The 20,274-nt window shown below is 41.8% G+C and overlaps 3 protein-coding genes across 6 annotated transcripts in view; 1 reads left to right on the forward strand and 2 right to left on the reverse strand.

Annotated features, from left to right (window-relative positions):
* Positions 1–2,040, reverse strand: part of LOC116620839 (eIF-2-alpha kinase GCN2-like) — a 28,415-nt gene extending 26,375 nt beyond the window's left edge. For 2 of the 3 annotated variants that reach the window (XM_048724178.1, XM_048724176.1), the window contains exons 1-3: positions 1,707–2,039; positions 734–849; positions 382–484 (exon numbers count right to left, since the gene is read on the reverse strand). In XM_048724178.1, coding sequence (XP_048580135.1) covers positions 382–484; positions 734–849; positions 1,707–1,802 — 315 coding nt within the window. In that variant the 5' untranslated portion in view covers positions 1,803–2,039. Of the gene's footprint in view, positions 1–381; positions 485–733; positions 850–1,706 lie in introns of all 3 variants that reach the window. The other variant, XM_048724177.1, reaches the window with a different exon arrangement.
* A 79-nt stretch (positions 2,041–2,119) lies between these two features.
* LOC116620840 lies at positions 2,120–8,820 on the forward strand. 2 transcript variants are annotated; one of them, XM_048724182.1, is made up of 6 exons: positions 2,120–2,429; positions 4,236–4,356; positions 4,695–4,831; positions 5,590–5,707; positions 6,690–6,816; positions 7,185–8,820. In XM_048724182.1, exons 1-6 carry the CDS (start codon positions 2,248–2,250, stop codon positions 7,304–7,306), a joined length of 807 nt encoding a protein of 268 aa, XP_048580139.1. In that variant the 5' UTR covers positions 2,120–2,247; the 3' UTR covers positions 7,307–8,820. The 2 variants fall into 2 exon arrangements, with proteins under 2 accessions (XP_048580139.1, XP_032242617.1); XM_032386726.2 differs by having other exon boundaries at positions 6,690–6,762.
* On the reverse strand, positions 8,617–18,456 carry LOC5516824. Its single transcript, XM_001636823.3, has 9 exons — positions 18,305–18,456; positions 16,824–17,380; positions 16,165–16,361; positions 15,434–15,759; positions 14,586–14,777; positions 12,796–13,949; positions 11,431–11,898; positions 10,457–10,938; positions 8,617–10,006 (listed from the first exon to the last, which is right to left on the reverse strand). Exons 1-9 carry the CDS (start codon positions 18,378–18,380, stop codon positions 9,319–9,321), a joined length of 4,140 nt encoding a protein of 1,379 aa, XP_001636873.3. The 5' UTR covers positions 18,381–18,456; the 3' UTR covers positions 8,617–9,318.
* Between the last annotated feature and the right edge of the window lie 1,818 nt (positions 18,457–20,274).

Consider the following 20,274-nt stretch of genomic DNA (forward strand, 5'->3'; position numbering starts at 1 on the left):
GCAGCAAAAATATTAAAAGAGGCAGCATTTAACAAGATCTTGGTGCGGGGTTTAAGATTTGTTTATAGACAAAACACTTTTAAATTTAGACCAAATCCAATAAAGCTCCTTAACAGTACAACACAATGAGTCGGCACAATGAGTCAACACAATGAGTCGGCATAAACATGGGATAGAGTTCCCATGTGATTTGACTTTTTAAATTGGGGTGAACACAAAGTTATTATTAAAAGTGTTTTAAATCTTCCCCCCCCCACCCGTCAAGCTCATCACAGCGTTACTCTCCAATACAGCCTTTATTGAACTAAATTGATACCCCAAGCATTAACCAAGCTCTAAACAATGCGATGTAAGTATTGCTTATTTGATATTCCCACATACCTCTCCCACAAGCTCAGCAGCTAGACATTCCAGCTCTCTCTGGAGATCATTTAGGTTTTCCTTGGAGAGGCCAACAGCCTTTTGTAATGACAGCTTTGGACACCTTGTGTTAAAGTGAAAAGTAGAAAAAGATTTAACTAACCAAAAAAAATAATTAATTACTTTGATTATAACAAAGTGCAATCATATGAAAAGTTGTCCTGGCTCAACTTCAGGATACCAGTTGTCCTGGCTAAACGTCAGGATATCCAGGGGTCATTCTTACTGGTCATGATATCGAGGGGATTTACTTACTGGTCAGAATATAGAGGGGATTTACTTACTGGTCAGAATATCAAGGGGCTTTACTTACTGGTCAGGGTATCGAGGGGTGTACTCAATCACTAGCTCCACGCGGGAGTGGACTTCTTTTGCCCACATACTCTGAAGCGGAGTAAGCTTCAACACCACCTTGGGTTGGTCTTCAGGCTAAAAAATTTAATAGATGCCAGATTTAGGGTACTTCTTAATTTTTGTTTAAACTGCATTCAAATATTTATATTTCTATAGACAAAAATACAAAAGAATCTGTACTTTGCTTAGCTTAATGAATAAGCAGATGCATCTTTTCAGACTTATGTTTTGATCTGTGACATTCCAGTGTAATTTTTTATTCTTCACAAAAAATATTATCATCTTAAGGTTAATTTGATTAATTGGAACAGAACCAAATGGGATAGTTCAAAATAAATGTAGCTAAGGGAGAGGGAGGGGTATCCTCATTTCTTTGCTGGAAGTGTAATCTATTTTAAATAAAGCTTCATGCTGAGAATTCATGTGTCTGAGCCTGCATTGCTTCATGGGTATCAAATACATAAGCATAAAAGCGTAAATAAAAACACCTCCAGGTTTGGAAAGTTGTAACATTGTTATTTATGTACGTCTTTCTAAGTCTTTCAAAGACAAGGATTTAGACATTTAAAAGTAAAACTACATAGTAGTATAAACTACATTTGGTTAAGACACGTGGATATATTTTTGGGCATAGATGATTGATTGATTTTCAAAACTCATGTTATTAGGCATCAGTTTTATCATTAGAAAAAAACACAGCTTAGTAAGGTAATGCTTATGGTATCACAAGTAAAAACAATGACAAAACGAGTATAGTGTTGACGAAATATTCATTTACTTAAAGAAGACACTTAAATTGGAAACGCAATAAAATTATAAGTAAAATTGAATCTATTCTATTCAAGGGGGTTTCAAGATAAAAACAAAACAAAACAGAAGTAAGTGAAGTAATGCATGGTCATTTTTGAATATCGTAGTATTGCAGCCCATACCTTATCTCTGATATCCTTAAAGTCATCCATATAAATAGCCTGAAGAGCTTCAAGCTCGTTGTTTCTTCTCTCAGTTAAACTTTCTTTGTCATCCATTTTACAACTGCCGGCAACCAAATTCAGCAATTTTACTCACTTCCACGTATACAATTCCCGCCAAATAACTTCGGCCTTTAACCATTCCTTAAACATATCCACAAGTGAGTATGGCTAGCAGTATTAGCTAGCCTTTTTGTTCACATCGTGAATTATGTTTCAATTTTTTTTTAGAAAACAAGATATATACGTGTTTTGGTGTAGATTTGGGTCCACATGGCCGCCATTTTGTTTTGATAGCACTAAAAGAGACTGGTGCTAGCTCTGTAAAACAAGCACTGTGATTGGTGCAAAATCTAAGGGTCAAAGTACCGGAAGTCAGGGGGTTAGGCGAGTGTTGATCACGCGTTTGGGGTATCAAAAACCTCCAAAATACATGTTACAACGTTTTCAGATTACTGTTGTAATCTTCTTTTAAAAGCGGGACGTTTGTTTTGAATGTGATATGATGCAACTTGAGTTTTTGGTTCTGTTCGCAGTACTTTTGAGCGCTGTAGACATTACGCGCGCTCGCCCGAAATGCGTTGCTTCCAAGAACGAAGAATACAGTAGTTGCTCTTGTACCATGAGCGATGGAAGTGGCACCATCAACTTGGCTCCCCTACAGAACGACTCGGTTGTTCCTCGGTAAGTACCGTCTGATCTTCCTGACATGTTGAGTCTATCTAAAAGCTTAGCACTAAAGTTTGGTAATGTGTAAGAGGACCAGAGGTAACTTCCTGGATAAATGGGAATCTGTAGCGGGAACCCCGCTACCCTGGGTACGACGACGACGATGTTGTCGTCGCCGCGAAGCTTGGAGCCTCTGGTACCCGCTAATTCTGGCGAGAGACTAAAACCTTATCGTTTTATATGACAGGGAAATATGTCATATGTTTGAAGATATATACATTATTTATTGCTAATATTTTCATACAGTGCCTGAAAAAAATGTATCGTTAACCTCGATTAACCCTTTTGTCTGATGAAACCAATCAAAGAAAACAATAATATGATATATAAAAGTCTTAAAAGAATAAAAAACGCTTATGAAAGAACAACATTATCATTCAGACCCGTACCCCAGCGCCACAACGGCCGAAAGTCCGCTTTCGGTTCTCAATAGACGTGCTATTTGGAGATAGACAAAACTATCAAGCATAAGCTAGATCACTCTGGTATGTCATTAATCCATAACTCACTTTATTTCTAGCCAAATCCGACAATAAACGTCCCGTGGAGATACTGCAAAGGCATAAATTTTTTTTTTGTTTTTTCGGGGGTGGTCAGATTTTTATCAGAAAACTCCCTCCCTCCCCCACCCCTCCCCCAGAAAAATTAGGTCCACTTTTTCGAATTACGCATACCCCCCAAAAAATCCTGGGTACGGGTCTGTCATTTAAGGAGAACGCTCGAGTTAATAGGGAAGAATTTGGCCTCTAGTGCTGAAATTTTTAATAATATCTTTCAGTTATTTATTTTTTCGAGTGGTCACGGTAATGAATTTTGTTTTCTGATTGGCTAATGGAGCGGTCCTGAGATTCCTATATCTGCCCTAGCCTGCTTGCAGGCGGTACTCGGTTATCATCGCGGAAAACCCTCTTCGTTCGATGATCGGGCGCCATATTGTATTCTAAGACGCACGGTTCCTGGGGGCGAGCGCCTGGGGGAGAGGGTTTTCCGCGATGATAACAGAGTACCGCCTGCAAGCAGGCTAATATCTGCCCTGGTATAGGTCAAAGCCACCAATACCATGGCCCTAGATTGTCTTTGCCTCAAAAGCTTCTCAACCAATAATAGTTTTAAAGCTGTTTACAATTGTTATTGGGACGTCGTTATGACAGAGGAGGATGAAGAATATAGTTTTGAAAGCGAAACTGCAGGCGACTTTTATTACCCTAAGCACAGGGAGCCCAAGCTCACAGTAAGTGGTCTTTACTCACCGGGCAGTTAGAAATGATGATTTTAATTACACCTCTGTAAAGTTTCGTAAAATTCGGCCACCCTTACCTCACTCTACATAATATATAATTATTGTTATAAACTTCACAGAGGTAATTAAAATGAACATTTCTAACCGCTCGGTGAGTTTAGTGTGTTTTTATTAAGAATTTATCACAAAACCCAAAAACCATTAACTGTGAGCTTGGGCTCCCTGTGCCCTAAGGAAAAAGAAAATAAAACAAGCGAAACAACAAGCAACAATGGCGAAAAACTCCGAGTCTTCAAGTTAAGTTGAAGAGAAACAGAGAAAAGACGGAGTATCCCCGCTCGTGTAATAATTCGCGCAGAAAAAAATTGCCCACCCCTCCCATCACATTCTACTGGTCCGCCCCTTAACGAAATTCTCGTCGTACAAAACCCTACATCATGTATAAATCATAAATTTCATATCAGAATCAAGCTTAAATATAAGGCTCTCTTGTTTAGCTAAACTCAACATATTTGTTTCAGATTCACTACCGTAGATAACATCACTCATTGGCAATATTCTTACAACCCCTGCACTCCGTTTGACATGTTTGTCGGACAAAACAACTCTGGCCTCGGATACAAACCCTGCAAGCACGCTGCTGTAAGTAAATACTGCAGGCACAAGTAGATCCTTTTGAAATTGGTTAAGGCACTAAAAGGATTGCTATTGTAATAAAGAAAAACAAGAAAATATAAGACATAGTGTAATCGATTATCAGAGAATTCCCTCTTCCATGTTATTGTACATATCTAAAAAACAGATGCAATTGTTTTTTTGGTTATTCCAAAGTTTGTTTCTACTAGTATTTATCCCGTGGGTGTTGTGTTTTAGATGGCTCGCTGGACGACTCAATCCACACATCAGTGTTTTAGTCTGGGTCCTCCATTAGTTACTATTGATATTAGACTAGTATTTATCCCGTGGGTGTTGTGTTTTAGATGGCTCGCTGGACGACTCAATCCACACATCAGTGTTTTAGTCTGGGTCCTCCCGAGAGTGCGGTCTGGGAGTATGAACCCCTGGATCAACCGCAGAAGATGCTCAGATCGAATCTCACCCTCACGTTCACCTTTGTGTAAGTACAAAGAACGCAGGAGAGGTCTTTGCTATTTTGCTTTAGGTGGCATGGCCGTAGCAGTGAATGGGGACTAGGGATACGCCCCTTGCTTTCCATTTACTTAAAGAAGGGCAATCAGGCCGCCACTTTATGCTCCCGCTCAATGGCACAAAGCATCCATTTCCATCGGCTAATTCAAGGGAGAAACAAAGATATTTGCAATCAAATATCGTCACTGACATATCAGACTACATTCGTAGATTATTATTTTGAAGTTTACTTGCAAATAAACCGCTGTATTTTCAATAATAAACAACGATAAAGGAGTGATCGTCATTCTTTAATGTTTTTAAGGCCTGCTACAGCTCTGGCTGGGTAATTACAAAATGTATAAAGCGTGTAATATTTTGTTCGTTCTTATAATAAGAGTTCTTTATATGTTGTCAATAAAATGGTTACCGTTTTCATTGTAAGATGGATATTTCGTAACGATTCAAATGGATTTATTTCCTTACTGTTATTTGCGTCTTATTAGCATGTATTTTAATGCACGAAAAAGAAATTGTCACACAAATCGCGTGAGTCTTTAACCTCACCCTTATTTCACATTTGGGTGCTTACCTTCGTCTGCACCAAGAGACCATGGTCTCTTGTCTGCACATATTGCACATAGTACAGGACCGTAGCAGGGGGTGGGGCACTGGGGGAAAGTTCCTAAGACACGCACAATTCGTACGAACGCCATTTGAATATAGCCTGGACTTGTGTTTTCTTAGGAACGACACTCTGACGAAGAACCAGGGGGTGATCTCACTTGTGTGCAACAAAAACATGACTAGGAATGAAACGGAGTTCAAGTACATCGGCCTTAAGTACGATATGCACTCTATTTACGTAAGTAACTGGCCATCCTATAAACTATCCTATGTTTGGTGTTCAGATATTGATCTTGTCTCAGCATTCATCAATAATTGGTTTTAGAAATATCAATTCTAAATAGCTAGTACGTATTTCTTAGGATACATTTCGGGATCTACACTAAGAGAGTTGTGTGCATGCTTGTTATCCAAAAATTCTTAAAGGAAATGGTTCTTTTTTAAAAACAAGATCAATCTTGCGCTTTTTTCCTCCCACCATCAGCTATGCGACTTGCAGAGGACGTGGGGGAATAGGGAGAACCAACCCATCTTTTTCATCGCCGTTACAATGCGACGCGCGCTACCGTGCCCATTTTTTGGTCAGTTGACAGTTTTGTGGATTATCAATAAGTATGCGAGAAACATACATATGTCGTTTTAGTTTCCATACAGTTTAAAGTTTTTTTTAAAGTTCTGTACGAAGAAGGTAGCAACGGTTGCCATCAAGAGAACCCCTCCCCCCCAAAAAATAAGGATCCCCTGTATACCTTATTGCACTTAATTTTCGCGACGTTAAAATTTCGCAATTTGGAGATGGCGATATTTCGCGACACATTATTTTCGCGATTTTCCTATTTTCGTAAAAAACAGATCACTTTATTTTCGCGATTTTGGGATAATAAAATCAAGCAAAACAAGTGGAATTAAAATGTGCTGTAATCATCAAAACTGAAACAGTTTGTAACAAAAAGATGCTTGGGCTAAATTTAGTTTTTAAAAAAAACTAAAAAAACAGGTCCAACTCAACCCCTTACTATATGTACATTAGATGACTAAATAGACAAGGTGTTTCCATAAAGCTTCCATAAACGGCCAATATTCCCCCAAAGGCTTCTTATGTACTTAATTTTCACGAATCTTTTAAATTTGCGAAATGAAAGTGACGCGAAAATTTTGTGTTAAGATGCACTGGCGTCTGTTGTCCATCATAGTTCTTATTTTGCCTTGTTTGCTCTTAGTATTTTTCTCTGGAAAGCAAGTGCTCGTGTGCGGGGGAATGTGGTGAGGCCCCGACCCCGCCCACCACGGCAGGTAATAGCTCCTTGTCAACTACAGCAAATAATAGCACCTTCTTGTCAACCTCAGGTAACCCCTTAATCCATGTTAGAATTAATCTATGTTTCTATGTTTTGTCTTAAGAGTCACTTCTAGTGTATAGAGTGGTTCTAATTAGCTCTTGATACGCTTTCGTGCATACACTCTAATATGCTTTCATTTATCTGCTTTCTCTTTTTCTGAAATTATAATTAGAGGGTGGCTTAATAAAGAGAGAGAGACAGAGACAGAAGGAGAGAGAGAGAGAGAGAGAGAGAGAGAGAGAGAGAGAGAGAGAGAGAGAGAGAGAGAGAGAGAGAGAGAGAGAGAGAGGGGTGGGGGGTGGGGGGGAGAGGGGGTTAATATAGCCTTAATGGAAAGACCCCTCAGGTCAATTCCTCAGGTTCTCCCCCTTTCAGCGCCTCCTGGCACCACCGAAGGTCTGATCATCGGCTTGTCAGTGGCTGCGGGTGTACTACTGCTCATCGCCATTATCGCCATCGCCGTGTGCTGCAGCAGAAGAGGCTACGCGAGTGTCTAGCCCAGGACAACTGGTCTTCTGTTACCAGGACAACTGGTCTTCTGTTACCAGGACAACTGGTCTTCTGTTACCAGGACAACTGGTCTTCTGTTACCAGGACAACTGGGAGGATGTGAAAATCTTAATTGACCAAAATTAGAGGCATTGCTATTTTTATGTAAGTAAAATAATACGAAGGGGGTACCTGACACTTCTGCCAGTTAGCTATTGAGGGACTATTCCTCATTTTAACACGGCCAAATGGGCTTGGTGAAGAAATTATTCAAATATTCAACCCCCCTTTACACTAAAAAAATATGAGTCCCCCCCTAAAAAATATCGCTAAGCTTCCGCTGTGTTACATGGCCCCAGCTAGCATCCCTGTGCCAGATACTCCCACTCTGCGTTATCACTTCGGAAGAAAAAAAAAACTAGCGATCTCAAGGTGGAGTTCATGCCACTGAACTTTCACGATTTTCAAGGGTCTGTAATAAAATTACTTTGTGTAAGAAACACAATGCGATGCTATATGTGTGGGAAAAAATTAGATGCGAGTTTTTTTTTACTAGATGCTATATGTTTTAATAGAAACTTGAAGCAAGAAATATCAATAAGTGTGAACGGGCCAATTCTTAAAAAAAAAATATTTTGCAGATATGATCAATAATCGCTTTTTGGTGCGAAAATTAAGTCTAGATCCACACTTATCCGTTAAAAAAAACGTAGTAACGATACGAAAACGATAACAAGCTCTACAGCGCACATCTCTCCTAACTATTTTGCTTGTTTACACCATGAAATTATGAATCACGAATCTTTTTCAAAAAGAGCCGTTTTCGTTTGCCCTAACGGCACCGGAGGGGTATCATTTTCAAATCGTTCCACTCTTGAGAGCCTTTCAAATTGTTACGTTTTCGGTCATCGTTTTCTCGTTTACGCGTGGACGTATCCGTTATTAACGAAAAACCTGCCTTTTTAAAACAAAAATGTGGACGGGGTTTCAAAAAGGTAGCCAACCTAGCCCAGGCGTTCTTGTCGGTTTTCTTGTGGTTGGTAAGCATTGTAACGTTACGTCTCCTGGTCTATAAACACAAACCCGGTAAGCACGCCAGGTCAGCCATAGACTCTAAGAGTATGTATCATTCGACAAAAAGTTTACAGTGGGGGAGGGGTGAATAGAAGGGATTTCCATTCAGTTTATGGGTTTGTTAAAGGTAAAATGCTGCTTTCAACGTAAAGACATGTGTGTGTGATATTCCCCTTATGATTGTATATCTCAACAAATGCCTCCAGGGGGATCCATTCAAAGTCGTACAAGACACTTACACGTACATATTCACTTCCCAATATATCATTAATTAAGAAAAGTAAAAAAAAAACACTTATTGTCGAGTTGCTTTAAACTTTACAGAAATAGGTATTATTAATAACGTACTTAGCCATATATTACTTTAGCTAGAATCTATGTTAAAAACAAAATATAATCAGTGTTTAACAGACATGTACAAGTATTCTAAATGTATAAGTGTTCTATATGAGTTGTCTTTCACTGGGTTTGTCTACGGCAGCATAAATATAAACAGAGTGTATTGCCTACACATGTGGCTAAGAAAAAACACTATTGATACAGTGACGGATGCGGCTCACAGACTTGATTTGTAGACTACATCAATGACCACACCTAAAATCACATATTTATCACGTATTATTAGCTAATATCACGTGACCAGGACGTGCAATATGTTGTTTTTTTTGCTATCCACCGCCGCTGCGAAGATATAAAAATATTGTGCTCAATCTAGCTTGCCTTGAATATTTGCGTTGATGTGTGATTTGTCACAAGATCACCTAAAACCACACGGTCAACCACTACAACGCATCATCAGATAATATCACGTGATCAGCTTATATCACTTGATTAAACGAATGTAAAGGTAATGAACAAGAACCATGTGATTATCGCGAGATAAGTTATCGTTACTAGGTCAATTAACATAACTAGACCGTTAAACACTGCCTTAACCGTAGTCCTTTCAATTGATCTTTAAATTCCACTCCACCTGCACTCCGCTGGTCACGTGAAACGTGGACGCTTTCCACTTGATACCCGTGGTCCTTTGCAGCACCTCATTCATAGTGACAACCTTGGTCGGTAGGCGTGTCCTGTCACGCAAGTTGTACACCATCGTGTCAGGGTTTTCGTACCAGAATCGGTCCCCGTCACGCAACACCTTGAACTGCATCGCGATGATCCGAGCGAAGGTCTCCCCCACACATCCCCCCTCGACGTGCTCCTCTGCTAACCCACCCACCCACAGGTCGACATCATCGACGCTTGGGTATACCTCAAACTTCTTCAGCGTGTTCTCATCCGGGGTTATCTCGGCAAAAGATGCTCTCCGGGGCAGACCAATAGCCTCGCGAACGGCGTTGTAGTCAGCCAGTCCGTGGTCCCGTCCCCTCTGTATTCCTAAAGACACCAGGTCGAGCCCCATTGTATTTGTACCGAACAGGAAGTTCCGGACTGCGTCAGTAAATTTCGTGTCGACATTCTGGGCGAATTGCTTGAGCATGCCTCGGATGAGTGGCTCGATGCCTCCCTCTTGAATCACGCGGCCCGGGTTGAAGTAGGCGTCGCGGAGAGAGAGGTGGCCCTGTTCCGCCATCTCCCAGTTTTCATTCAGTCGATGCATGGTGTTGCCGATTTGACTGTGACCGAACCTAAAGGGTTGGGAGGCGTATTACCATTAGAATCATTCTAATATATTGTCACCAAAACAATAATCAGATTACTATGAACTCATCGTCACTTCTACCTCCATCATCAACTTCCATCATCTACCTCCACCATCATTTTCAGAAACAACATCATAGTTATCTTCAAAATAATCATCATTTATCATCATCATTGCCTTTCTCGTTATCAAAACCGTCATCATAGCCATAATCATTATATAAAAATATAATAGTTGTTATAACAATAAACACCCCATCACTAACAACCTTGAAACCTTAAGCACCTTCAACACTGCATAGAAAGCAAAACAATAATTATCATAATCAACATCCATCATTATAATTGTCATTATGAAAACCAAGTCATTGTTTCATCAAGACCAATAGCATCACCTAACATAGATGTCACCACGAAAATCAACTACAGTTTCTTACCTGAAAGCAGCTGTCGAGAACTCGTTAAAGATGCCCACGTGTATGGAACTGTTGTATCCCTGGTACTTGCCCAAGCGCGCGAACTCTTCGCTGCCAATCACGGTAGGCAAATACTCCTCCCACACAATCTTCTGCCACTTGGCGCGCGTGAGTGCGCGCGCGTGCTGAAACAGCGTTTCGTCATCCATGTCTGGAGTACGCGCGCGTATCTCGTCGCAGATGTGGTTGTGCTCGCGTGACCATAGCGTGTGAAGTGCGATGAGTCCAGGCTGGACATTAACTCTGTTATCTCCCGATACAAGCATCTTGTCTCGCGGTCCGTTTAGTAGGTTTAGGTTTGGGACTTGTTTGGTGTTCGGGGTGATCATCTCACCTTCTTGATGCTTCAGCTTACCGTGTTTCATTGAACGCAACATCTGTGTGCGCTCGGCTTGGGATCCGTACAGAAATGACAGGTCCAGAAACGCTGTGATTTTATTGACCTGAGAACAACAGAAACACAGCGTTACATGGCGTAACGCAACCGGGTCAAAATAACTTAAAACGACTCAGTCAGCCATCCTTAAGAGCCTTGCTTTCCTTTGCATTATACATAATCAAAACGACATAATAATCTAGGAAACATAACTTCATCTTTGGCTAGCCCTTTCCAATGGATAAAATTGCCCAAAGTGATTTGTAGATAGGGCGATAATAATTGATAATTTCTACTGACTATGGCGCGCGGCAACTGTATGTGAATATTGACTTTCGGGTTTAGTAGTGGGTGGCGCGTCATAATCTCCCCTTTTCCTTCTACGAGCCAAATGAGGATGCACTGCTCTGGGCTCGCTAACCCCACCCATTGACAGGAGGGTGGAGGGGTCATCATTTATCACCCTTCCCATCTGTTTTCGGGTCCCTTTTAGTCTTTCCGTGTATTCTCCTTTAGACCGGGTGTTGGAGCTAGTTAGTGTTCAGTAGCTATTTCTTACCTGTTCTCGAGGTTTCCCGTGTAGCTTTCCTGTCGTCTGCAATTTCGCCGATCTTCTAAAGCGCATCATCTGTGTTCCCGTACCGTGCGGGTCAAACCACGGGTCTCCCGCGGGAATCGGGATCCCAAAGTTCTCCGACGTCAGAAAGTTGGCGTAAGGCGTTGCAAAATCTGTGTCGTGAGCCACCAATTGGCCAAAGTGCATGTGGAACTCGTTAAGACCTTCTTTGCTGAATACATCCACGCGCTGGTCGAAGATTGCGTTAGATATCGCCCGCGGTCCGGGTCGCGCTTGGCCAGAGGGTTCCTCAAAACCATCTGCGTACGCAGGCTTGGCAAGTCGCAACAGAGGCATCATGGGTTTGCCAAGGTTAGGGTGATGGACGTTATTGCCGACGGCGTCTATTCGCGGAAATCTCTGGGCGGAGAACTCTTTGGCGGAAGGGTCAGGACCTTGGCTTTTTGTGACCTTTATGTGTTCCAGAAATAATGTCGTTAAATGGTGCACATGTTTAAACCACGGGAGGGGCAGGGACTAGGCAAGCTCTTTAGAAGAAGAGTAGGGGTGATTACAAACTCTTGGGGAGGGGTGGTAAATGTTAATCACACTTGTGCACCACATGTCTAAACCACGGGAGGGGCAGGGGCTAGGCAAGCTCTTTAGAAGAAGAGTAGGGGTGATCACAAATTTTTAACAGAGGAGGGGTGGTAAATGTTAATCACACTTGTGCACCACATGTTTAAACCACGGGAGGGGCAGGGGCTAGGCAAGCTCTTTAGAAGAAGAGTAGGGGTGATCACAAATTTTTAACAGAGGAGGGGTGGTAAATGTTAATCAAACTTGTGCACCACATGTCTAAACCACGGGAGGGGCAGGAGCTAGGCAAGCTCTTTAGAAGAAGAGTAGGGGTGATCACAAATTTTTAACAGAGGAGGGGTGGTAAATGTTAATCACACTTTTACAGGGGAGGGGTTGGGGCTAAACAAGCTCTTTAGGAGAAGTGTAGATGTGATCACTTACAGGGGAGGGGTGTCAAGTATTAAACACCTTTTTACAGGGGAGGGTTGGGGCTAAACAAGCTCTTTAGGAGAAGTGTAGATGTGATCATTTACAGGGGAGGGGTGTTAAGTATTAAACACTTTTTTTACAGGGGAGGGGTAGGGTTTAGCATACTCGTTTTATAGAGAGATGAGGGTCAAGCTCACACACACTGCTTGTCCCACATGGTTTAAATAAGCTATGTAGTCATATAGCTATATTAGCTATATAGTTGCAATAAACACTTTTGATTTCGTCATCCGGTGTAGATGTCGCCAATAGCCATCTGTTTTTTTATTCCAAAGTTGATCTGTGCGTCGCTCTCACCTTGACCATTACATTCGCCGTGGAGGTGGTCTCTCCGTCACTTATCGTGTACTTGAACTCGTCCACGCCGCTAAAATCAGCATTAGGATAGTAAGTCACGTGTTTCGCTCCAACAACCACGTGACCATGACACGGTGGGCTCGCCACTCCCTTCACAAGAGTCCGCTGACATGACAGGGCAGACTCCTCATAGGACGTCACTTCCATGGCATCCCGTTGGTCCAGGATGTCACGGACAGTGATGGAGACTCTTCTTGGAACGTTTTCGATGATTCTGGTATTGTTCGTGACTGGCCAATGAACGCGCACGGTGAATGTATCCGCTGACTCGGCGCCAAGTCCAAAGTGCGCAGTCGTCTCACCCTGCGCAGAGAACGCTGACACGCTGCGAATTTCTCGCAAGATTTCTCGCTCGAGTCTAGGAGAGTAGAGATAGACTCTTGCGCCAATACTATCGCGTCCACTTTTGGCTTCAATTACGTCCACCCTAAGAAAATCGTTTTTATTCCCGCCGATGTTCCGGTACAGAATGGGGCGCTCGGCGTTATTCGAGATCAGGACGTCAAGATCCCCATCCTCTTCGTAGTCAAACACAAGCAGACCCCGCCCATCCAGCTTGTCTGTCACTCCCCTCTCCTCGCCCCTCTCCTCAAACCTGACCACGCCCTGTCCATCCTCAAAATACCTGTTCTCAAAAAGTCTGGACCGTGTACCGTGTAAGAAGTCAGCATCAGTGTTATCAGAGTCACTGAAGCCATTAGTGTGGATAAGATCTAGGTCACCATCATTATCAAAGTCAAAAAATGCCGCACCCCACCCCCACTGACCAACACGAACACCCATAGCGTCCGTACTGTCATTGAACTTCCGGTCCCCAATGTTCTTGAACATTCTGTTTCCGGTATATCCGAAGATAAAGCCCCCGCCCATGTAGACTGCATAGAATGGCTTCATCTGCTCTTCAGTGATGTGAATACTGGTCACAAACCAGTCTTGAAGGCCGTCAAAGTCAATGTCCGCCACCGTTGAGCCCATCCCATTCTCATCGGTTCCTATCCCAGCATCCTTTGTGCCCTCCCGGAAGGTCCCGTTGCCGTTGTTCCAGTAGACGGCGCTAGTTCTGAAGTCACCGTTGATGAGAAGGTCCATATGTCCTGTGTAATTCGAAGGAAATAGAGGTCAGTTCTTGGGGAGTCTTAGGCTGGCTTAGGTGTTAAAAAACAAACAAACAAAAAAGTATCGTAGTATTTTTAAACAGTCACACACCTCTTGGTCACATGGTCACACACTCCTTGGTCACATGATCACACACACTCCTTGGTCACATGACTCTCCTTAGTCACACACTTCTTGGTCACACACTTATTGGTCACATGGTAATGCACCCCTTGGTCACACATTCCTTGGCCACATGGTAACACCCTCCTTGGTCACACACTTCTTAGTCACAAAGTAACACACTTCTTGATCACACTTATTGGTCACATGGCAACAAACCTCTTGCTCACATGCTTCTTGTTTATATTAGCCTGCAAAACAGGCTCTCGGAAAGCGCTCAAAAAAACCTCACCGGAAAAGCCGTTCTATCGGATTTTACGCTCGGCCAAAAATAGTCGTCTTAATAGTGCCTTTTTCCCAGAAATAGTTTAACTTTCCAAAAATGATGCTTATTCTAAAAATCTCACGCACCTTCCAAGCCGAGTAAAAAATGGTACACGATTGAAAATAGCACCCTTATTCTAAGCTAAAAGACTCGCTCCTTCAAGGATATTTACTATTCTAATCCCTACCATCATTATCAAGATCAGTGAACAGGGCTGTCAGCTTATATGGGCCAGGTAGGATGTCTTTCATCAGTCCAGTGTTGGCCACGCCGTAGTACCGGACGTCTACTCCGCCCATTCGGTCGGCATCTACTGTAGGGGTAGGGGTACGGAAAAGTCCGGCTTTCTCTGTCACGTCCTCGAAGAACCCAGGCTTCCCTGGAACCAATTATAGTAGATGTATTAGTGGTATTTAGATATCAATGAACGCGGCAATAAAGGGAGGGAGCTTCTGATAGAGAGGAAGAGAAAATGGTGATCGATGCTGCTGCTGATGATGTATATGATGTTAATAATGATGATGATGTTTTGGTAAAATGCTTTTAGTTAATTACAGTCGCTGGTGATGACGATGATTATGATGGCGCTATGGTAATGATGGTGATGATGATGATAGTTGTAAATGTGTGAATGGCTATGGTAGTGATGTGATATCGACCTTTGCATACTTTGAAATAAGATTTTGAATAAATAAGATTTTGAATAACTCGACATGGAAACGGCTAGCAGGCGACCTGTAGTTATGACAATGGTATTATGACGGTTATGATGATAATAGGTGTAGGTGTGAGTGATGATGATGTTGGAATTTAGATGATATAAATAAAGTCTTTGTGTTTCAAGGTTCTTAAGAGATGATGATAATGGTGGTGATGATTATAAGTGATCTACATAAATGATAACCTCTAGTGCATCAACGTCCCAAAGTGATGATGGTGATGATGTTGCTGATGATGACGATGACGGTGGTGATGATGGTGATGATGATGTAGATGATAATAAAGATAATAATAAACGATTGACTTAATGGTCACCTTGTGCTCCAAGGTTTCTGAGAAGTTTGCAGTTGGAGTGTGTCCCGTTCTGATAGTCAAAGCTCTGGTCTAGATGCGGCAGCCATTCCGTGGTGTAAAAGTCCAGCCATCCATCCCCATCGTAGTCTGCAACCGCGATAGTCATAGTGCTCGTCTGGTAAGGAGAGATCGTAGGTTCCAGCGCCACGCCTCTCACCTCGGCTTCCTCCGTGAAGTGGCCCATACCGTCGTTGATATAAAGGTAGAAGCGTTTCTCCGCCATAGTAGCGATGTAGAGGTCCACGTCTCCGTCATTGTCAACGTCAGCCCATGTCACTCCTGAAGATCTGCAAAATGCAACCAGACAAGGGTGTTGGTATACCTTTTTAATTCTACAAAGCTACTCATTCGAGCTCGTTAGCAGACCTCACTATTCTACGCAGAGAAGCGTGTTAATAGACCTCTCTATTTTACTAAGCTGCTCAGACAGGCGAGCTGGTAGACCTCTCTATTCTACAAAGCTACTCATACAAGATTGTTGCGCTCAGGCTTTTAGCGGCAAGTTATTCAACGCTTACGAAAAAGCCAGAACTAGTTTTTTCAGAAATGGTTTGAATTTGCCACCAAGAATGGTCACGTGATCTCTAGCGCGGGTCCCATATTATGTTGGGTTGTCACTTAAAAGAGTATAATATGATGATCGATTGATTGATTAATAGACGAATTATGATAATGATAAAGTGTCCAATAACCTGTGATGAACAGTGGCCTCTAATCCCGCTTCCTCGGTCGCCAGTCGATACGTTCCATTCCCCGTATTCTTCCACAGTTGATCGGTGCCGTCCATGCGCGGGTAGTAGAAATCCATCAGGCCGTCTCCGTCGTAGTCGGCGAGGGCGATGGCCCCATTGGCCAGATCCGGAAGGCAGAAGGCCCCTTTGATCCAAACCTTAAAAAAATAGGAATTTATTGACAAGGTCCTTCTGAATCATTATCATCAAGGAGGAGGAGGGGGGGGGGGGGGGGGGGAGGGGCTCGCGACTTTGTCCTTACGACACCTTATTTGGCGCCCCTTGCTAAAATGCTTTTTAAAGGGTGGGAAGGAGAGAGGGGTGATTGCTTTCCAGGCGTGTTACAGCTCATGTTTTTGGAAGTTCTTTCAGGGAGCATGGGGGAAGAACCTCCCTTGGGGAGGGGGGACTCTTTTTCCTGATAACACCGCTGCATCTTTTGACTCAAAACGTGGTTCATGCCTTCAATGTAAGTGTCAAGTGTTAATATGCTTTGCGGACTATATAAAGCATGTTCTACTCTTTGCCTTCTGTTCTGCTGAAGTAGGACTAAGGTTTGAAGCCTTCTGATTTTGAGACTTACTTAAAAAGTAAAGCATATCAAGACTTGTGAAACATACCTTTCGATTAGGATCATATTGATCGAACAGACAATCGGGGGCCTTAGGGGGGTTCCCCTGCGTAGCAGTAAAGCCTAGCTTCAGTGCGACATCCTCAAACCTAGCCTCCCCCTCTTCGGAATGTTTTGTATCATACGTCTTGATGCACACGTCAGGCTGATCATTAAGCTCGTCATTGGCTAATACAGGAATGTGCACGTGCGTCTGTTCCGTCGTCATGGCAGCGCTATCATCTAAGGCTTTGATGGGCCGAGGCTTCGGCCGAACAATGACGCGCACCTCGAACTTCCCATCAGCCGTTTCGGTCATGTTTGGATGGAGGTAGGAGTAGGCGAAGACGTCTTCCCCTGAGAATTTCGGTGCAGGGATGTACACTGTCTTGACGTCACAATATGTGTCCTCCATCTCTATTGGCGAATCAGCGAAGCATGGTAAGGAACCGTGCAAGGGCTTCTGGGATATGAGCACTTTGGCGGAGTCGGGGGAGGGGTGATACTTTTTGAAGTCGATGTTCACTGCCTTGGACTCGGAGGTTATAACGGTAAAGTGCGGGTTTGCTGTGGAGTGTTTAACATAGATCAGGGGGAAAGTTTAACTAACAAATTTAGTTTCAATTAAAGACATAAAGTATTTTCTGCATGTGCCAATCGTTCATTGAGGAGCAGTTTAATAAAGATTCTGAGATTGGCGAATAAGCAAGCGACACGCAAGTTGCAATATAATGCCTACGTAAGGCAACACCCAAACATATATGGTGACATGACATGGTCAACCAAAAATATCCTATGGTCTTTGTCCTATAGCCGAGTATGCTTACGTTAGTATGCTTACGTTATTCCATAAATGGATTTTGCCTTTAGCGGGATATTAGCCCTTGTGCTTAACATTATCAGACAGGTCAAAATTAACAAACCATCATTCTAATGAAATATCATTCAGTATACGAAGCCATAGCCACTCCTAGCCGACGATTTCCAATAAATCGCCTTCTGGTATCCGTCATTCAAAATCTTTGAAGCGGATTCATTGGCCAGCACTGAAATGGTTACAATCACGTCACCAATAATTCCGTCAGTTTGGATAATGCGAGTAAGCGGTTGAGCTGTCTAAAATTATTCACGAGAGCTCGCAAAACATTAAAAACCGCAGTAAATTACGAAGAACAATCAAAATTGTATAAGCCACTTTTTTGTTCTACAAAAGAAAATAATAATGTTGTACCCCTTTTTCAGACAATCTGACTTTAAAATTCAGCTACCTCATGTTACAGAAATTGAAATTTTGGGCTTCTAAAAAGAGATAAATGTTAACCTGGTTAGACTAATAAAAAAAGATAAATGTTGACCAAGTTTGGCTAATGAAAAGGGATAAATGTTGACCAGGTTACGCTATAATAAAAAGAGATAATCAATGCTGATCAGGTTGGGCTAAAAAGGGAGGAAATGTTAACATGATTTAGCTTTGATTGGATCGTACAATACCTTGGACCTCGGAGCTTGTTATCTTGAAGATCAACAGGAGAAGCAAAACCCTCATTTTCGTTATCGATTGCCTCATGACGACCCACCGTTCGATGCTTGCGTCTTGTGGTACACGGTACTATCACAATTATTGCTCCGCGCAGTTATATATCGTTAGGCTTTCCCCGCCCATTTTCCGCATGATTGGCATGGCATAAGTGCTGTTCAGTGGAGGTGTCTTTGGAAAGACAATGAAACTGTATTTTTTTCACACACCTTTGGCGCAGTCTTCCGACAGGCGGGAGGATCAAGTAAGATATAGGAATCATTTAGGAAGTTAAGACAAAAGATGGGTAGGATATTTTTTGTTGAGGTACATATTTCGAAATGCAAGATTACGAAACAAAATATGAAAATACTATATTATACTATTTGTAATATTTTAGATTGGTAATTATATTGTGCTTATTACAAGTAATAACGTACTCTTGGAGATGGTTTAAAGACATACTACCACTCCGAAAGGGTACGGAGGCTCAGGCCTCCTCCAACAGAAACACTTTTAATTCATCTGCAGAAATTTTGCGAAATTTTAAGATATCTGTCATGAGTTATAATTTGCTTATAACTATCAACGCCATCCAAACAGAGACTTCTTTATTTATTTTTCATCACAGGAAATCTATTTTTACGCACAATGCGTTGACGTGGGGTCCCAACTAGCCCCCCTATAGCTAGGACTTAAGTTTAGCGCCCTGCAAGTATCAACGGAATCGCGTCACAAGTGATTGGAGATTGGTTCCGGACTAGACTTTGAAGTGCTTGCTAGACAAATTAACACATTATCAACTCAAGTTTAGTTTCTTATCGGGGATTTAAAGTTAAATAGCACCTTTCAATACCGTTATGATAATTCTATCGGTATTTTCTCTTATGATTCATCAAACTCGGGTATTCAGAAAATAATATATCCCTTAGACAGAAGGCCCTCGGCATAACTTTAGAAATGATATTATGAAATGATTGATGAAAACATAATGCGGTTACAACTGCCCGCAACCACTACGCAAGTTGTCGGCCCCCATTACAGCAATATCAGCTTTTAATAGTCAAATTAGGAAAATAATGCACAAAAGAATACCTAAGAATGCTTTTAGCCTAAATCACCACTCTTCGTCAACGTATTGATCTAAGCAGGTCAATATTGCGGTTATTGATCATTAAATGGTACTATAATTCTCATTAATAATATAGTGCGCTATGCTTACGCGTCATTAGCCATGGTGGTGTAGGCCAGTTCAAATAGTTTTAACATCCGCGTACCTAGAATTGTCAAGATCAGGATGAATGGGTTTTCGTGGTACCTTTTCACAAACCAGGCTTTATATATTTCATATACTGAACAAAACAGTCTCTATTTAGAATGCTTGCTGACTTTTACAATGCCAATCAATGCTGAAGGCGACATGTAAGCCCTTGTTGTATTTAACAACAGTATACAATGCACCAAACATTCATGAAAAGTATATTTTCTCGATAGTTATCAACCATAAGTCAGAATTTTGACAAAACACTTAAGTGATCTTTCAAATACGAACCTATTCTTCCAACCAGGCTGATTAGGTTCTTATTAAAAGGGTGCTCTTTGGAATACTTTCGATAGGGAAGACAGTATACACTTTTTTTTTTATAAGAACGTCTGCATTTTAGAACACATAAGACTAAAAAAAGCAATATGTTGCTGCTATCTTAGCCTCGGCGTGTTCTTAAAATTTGGTAAAATATTAGCCTGGACGTTTTTATAAAAAAGTTTCTTATAAAAAAAAGAGTGTAAAGCAGGTAGACAATACTCTCAGATGCTTCTTAGGCAATTTTTTTAAGATTGCAATGAATATTATAAAACACATCTTATAAATTAAAAACTTATTATAAATCTTAACTTTGATACCCTTCCCATGCACCAAACATTTCTAGCCGCCCTCGGAAATAAA

The sequence above is a fragment of the Nematostella vectensis genome, chromosome 2 (genome assembly GCF_932526225.1).
Source record: "Nematostella vectensis chromosome 2, jaNemVect1.1, whole genome shotgun sequence".
NCBI classification, from domain to species: Eukaryota; Metazoa; Cnidaria; class Anthozoa; order Actiniaria; family Edwardsiidae; genus Nematostella; species Nematostella vectensis.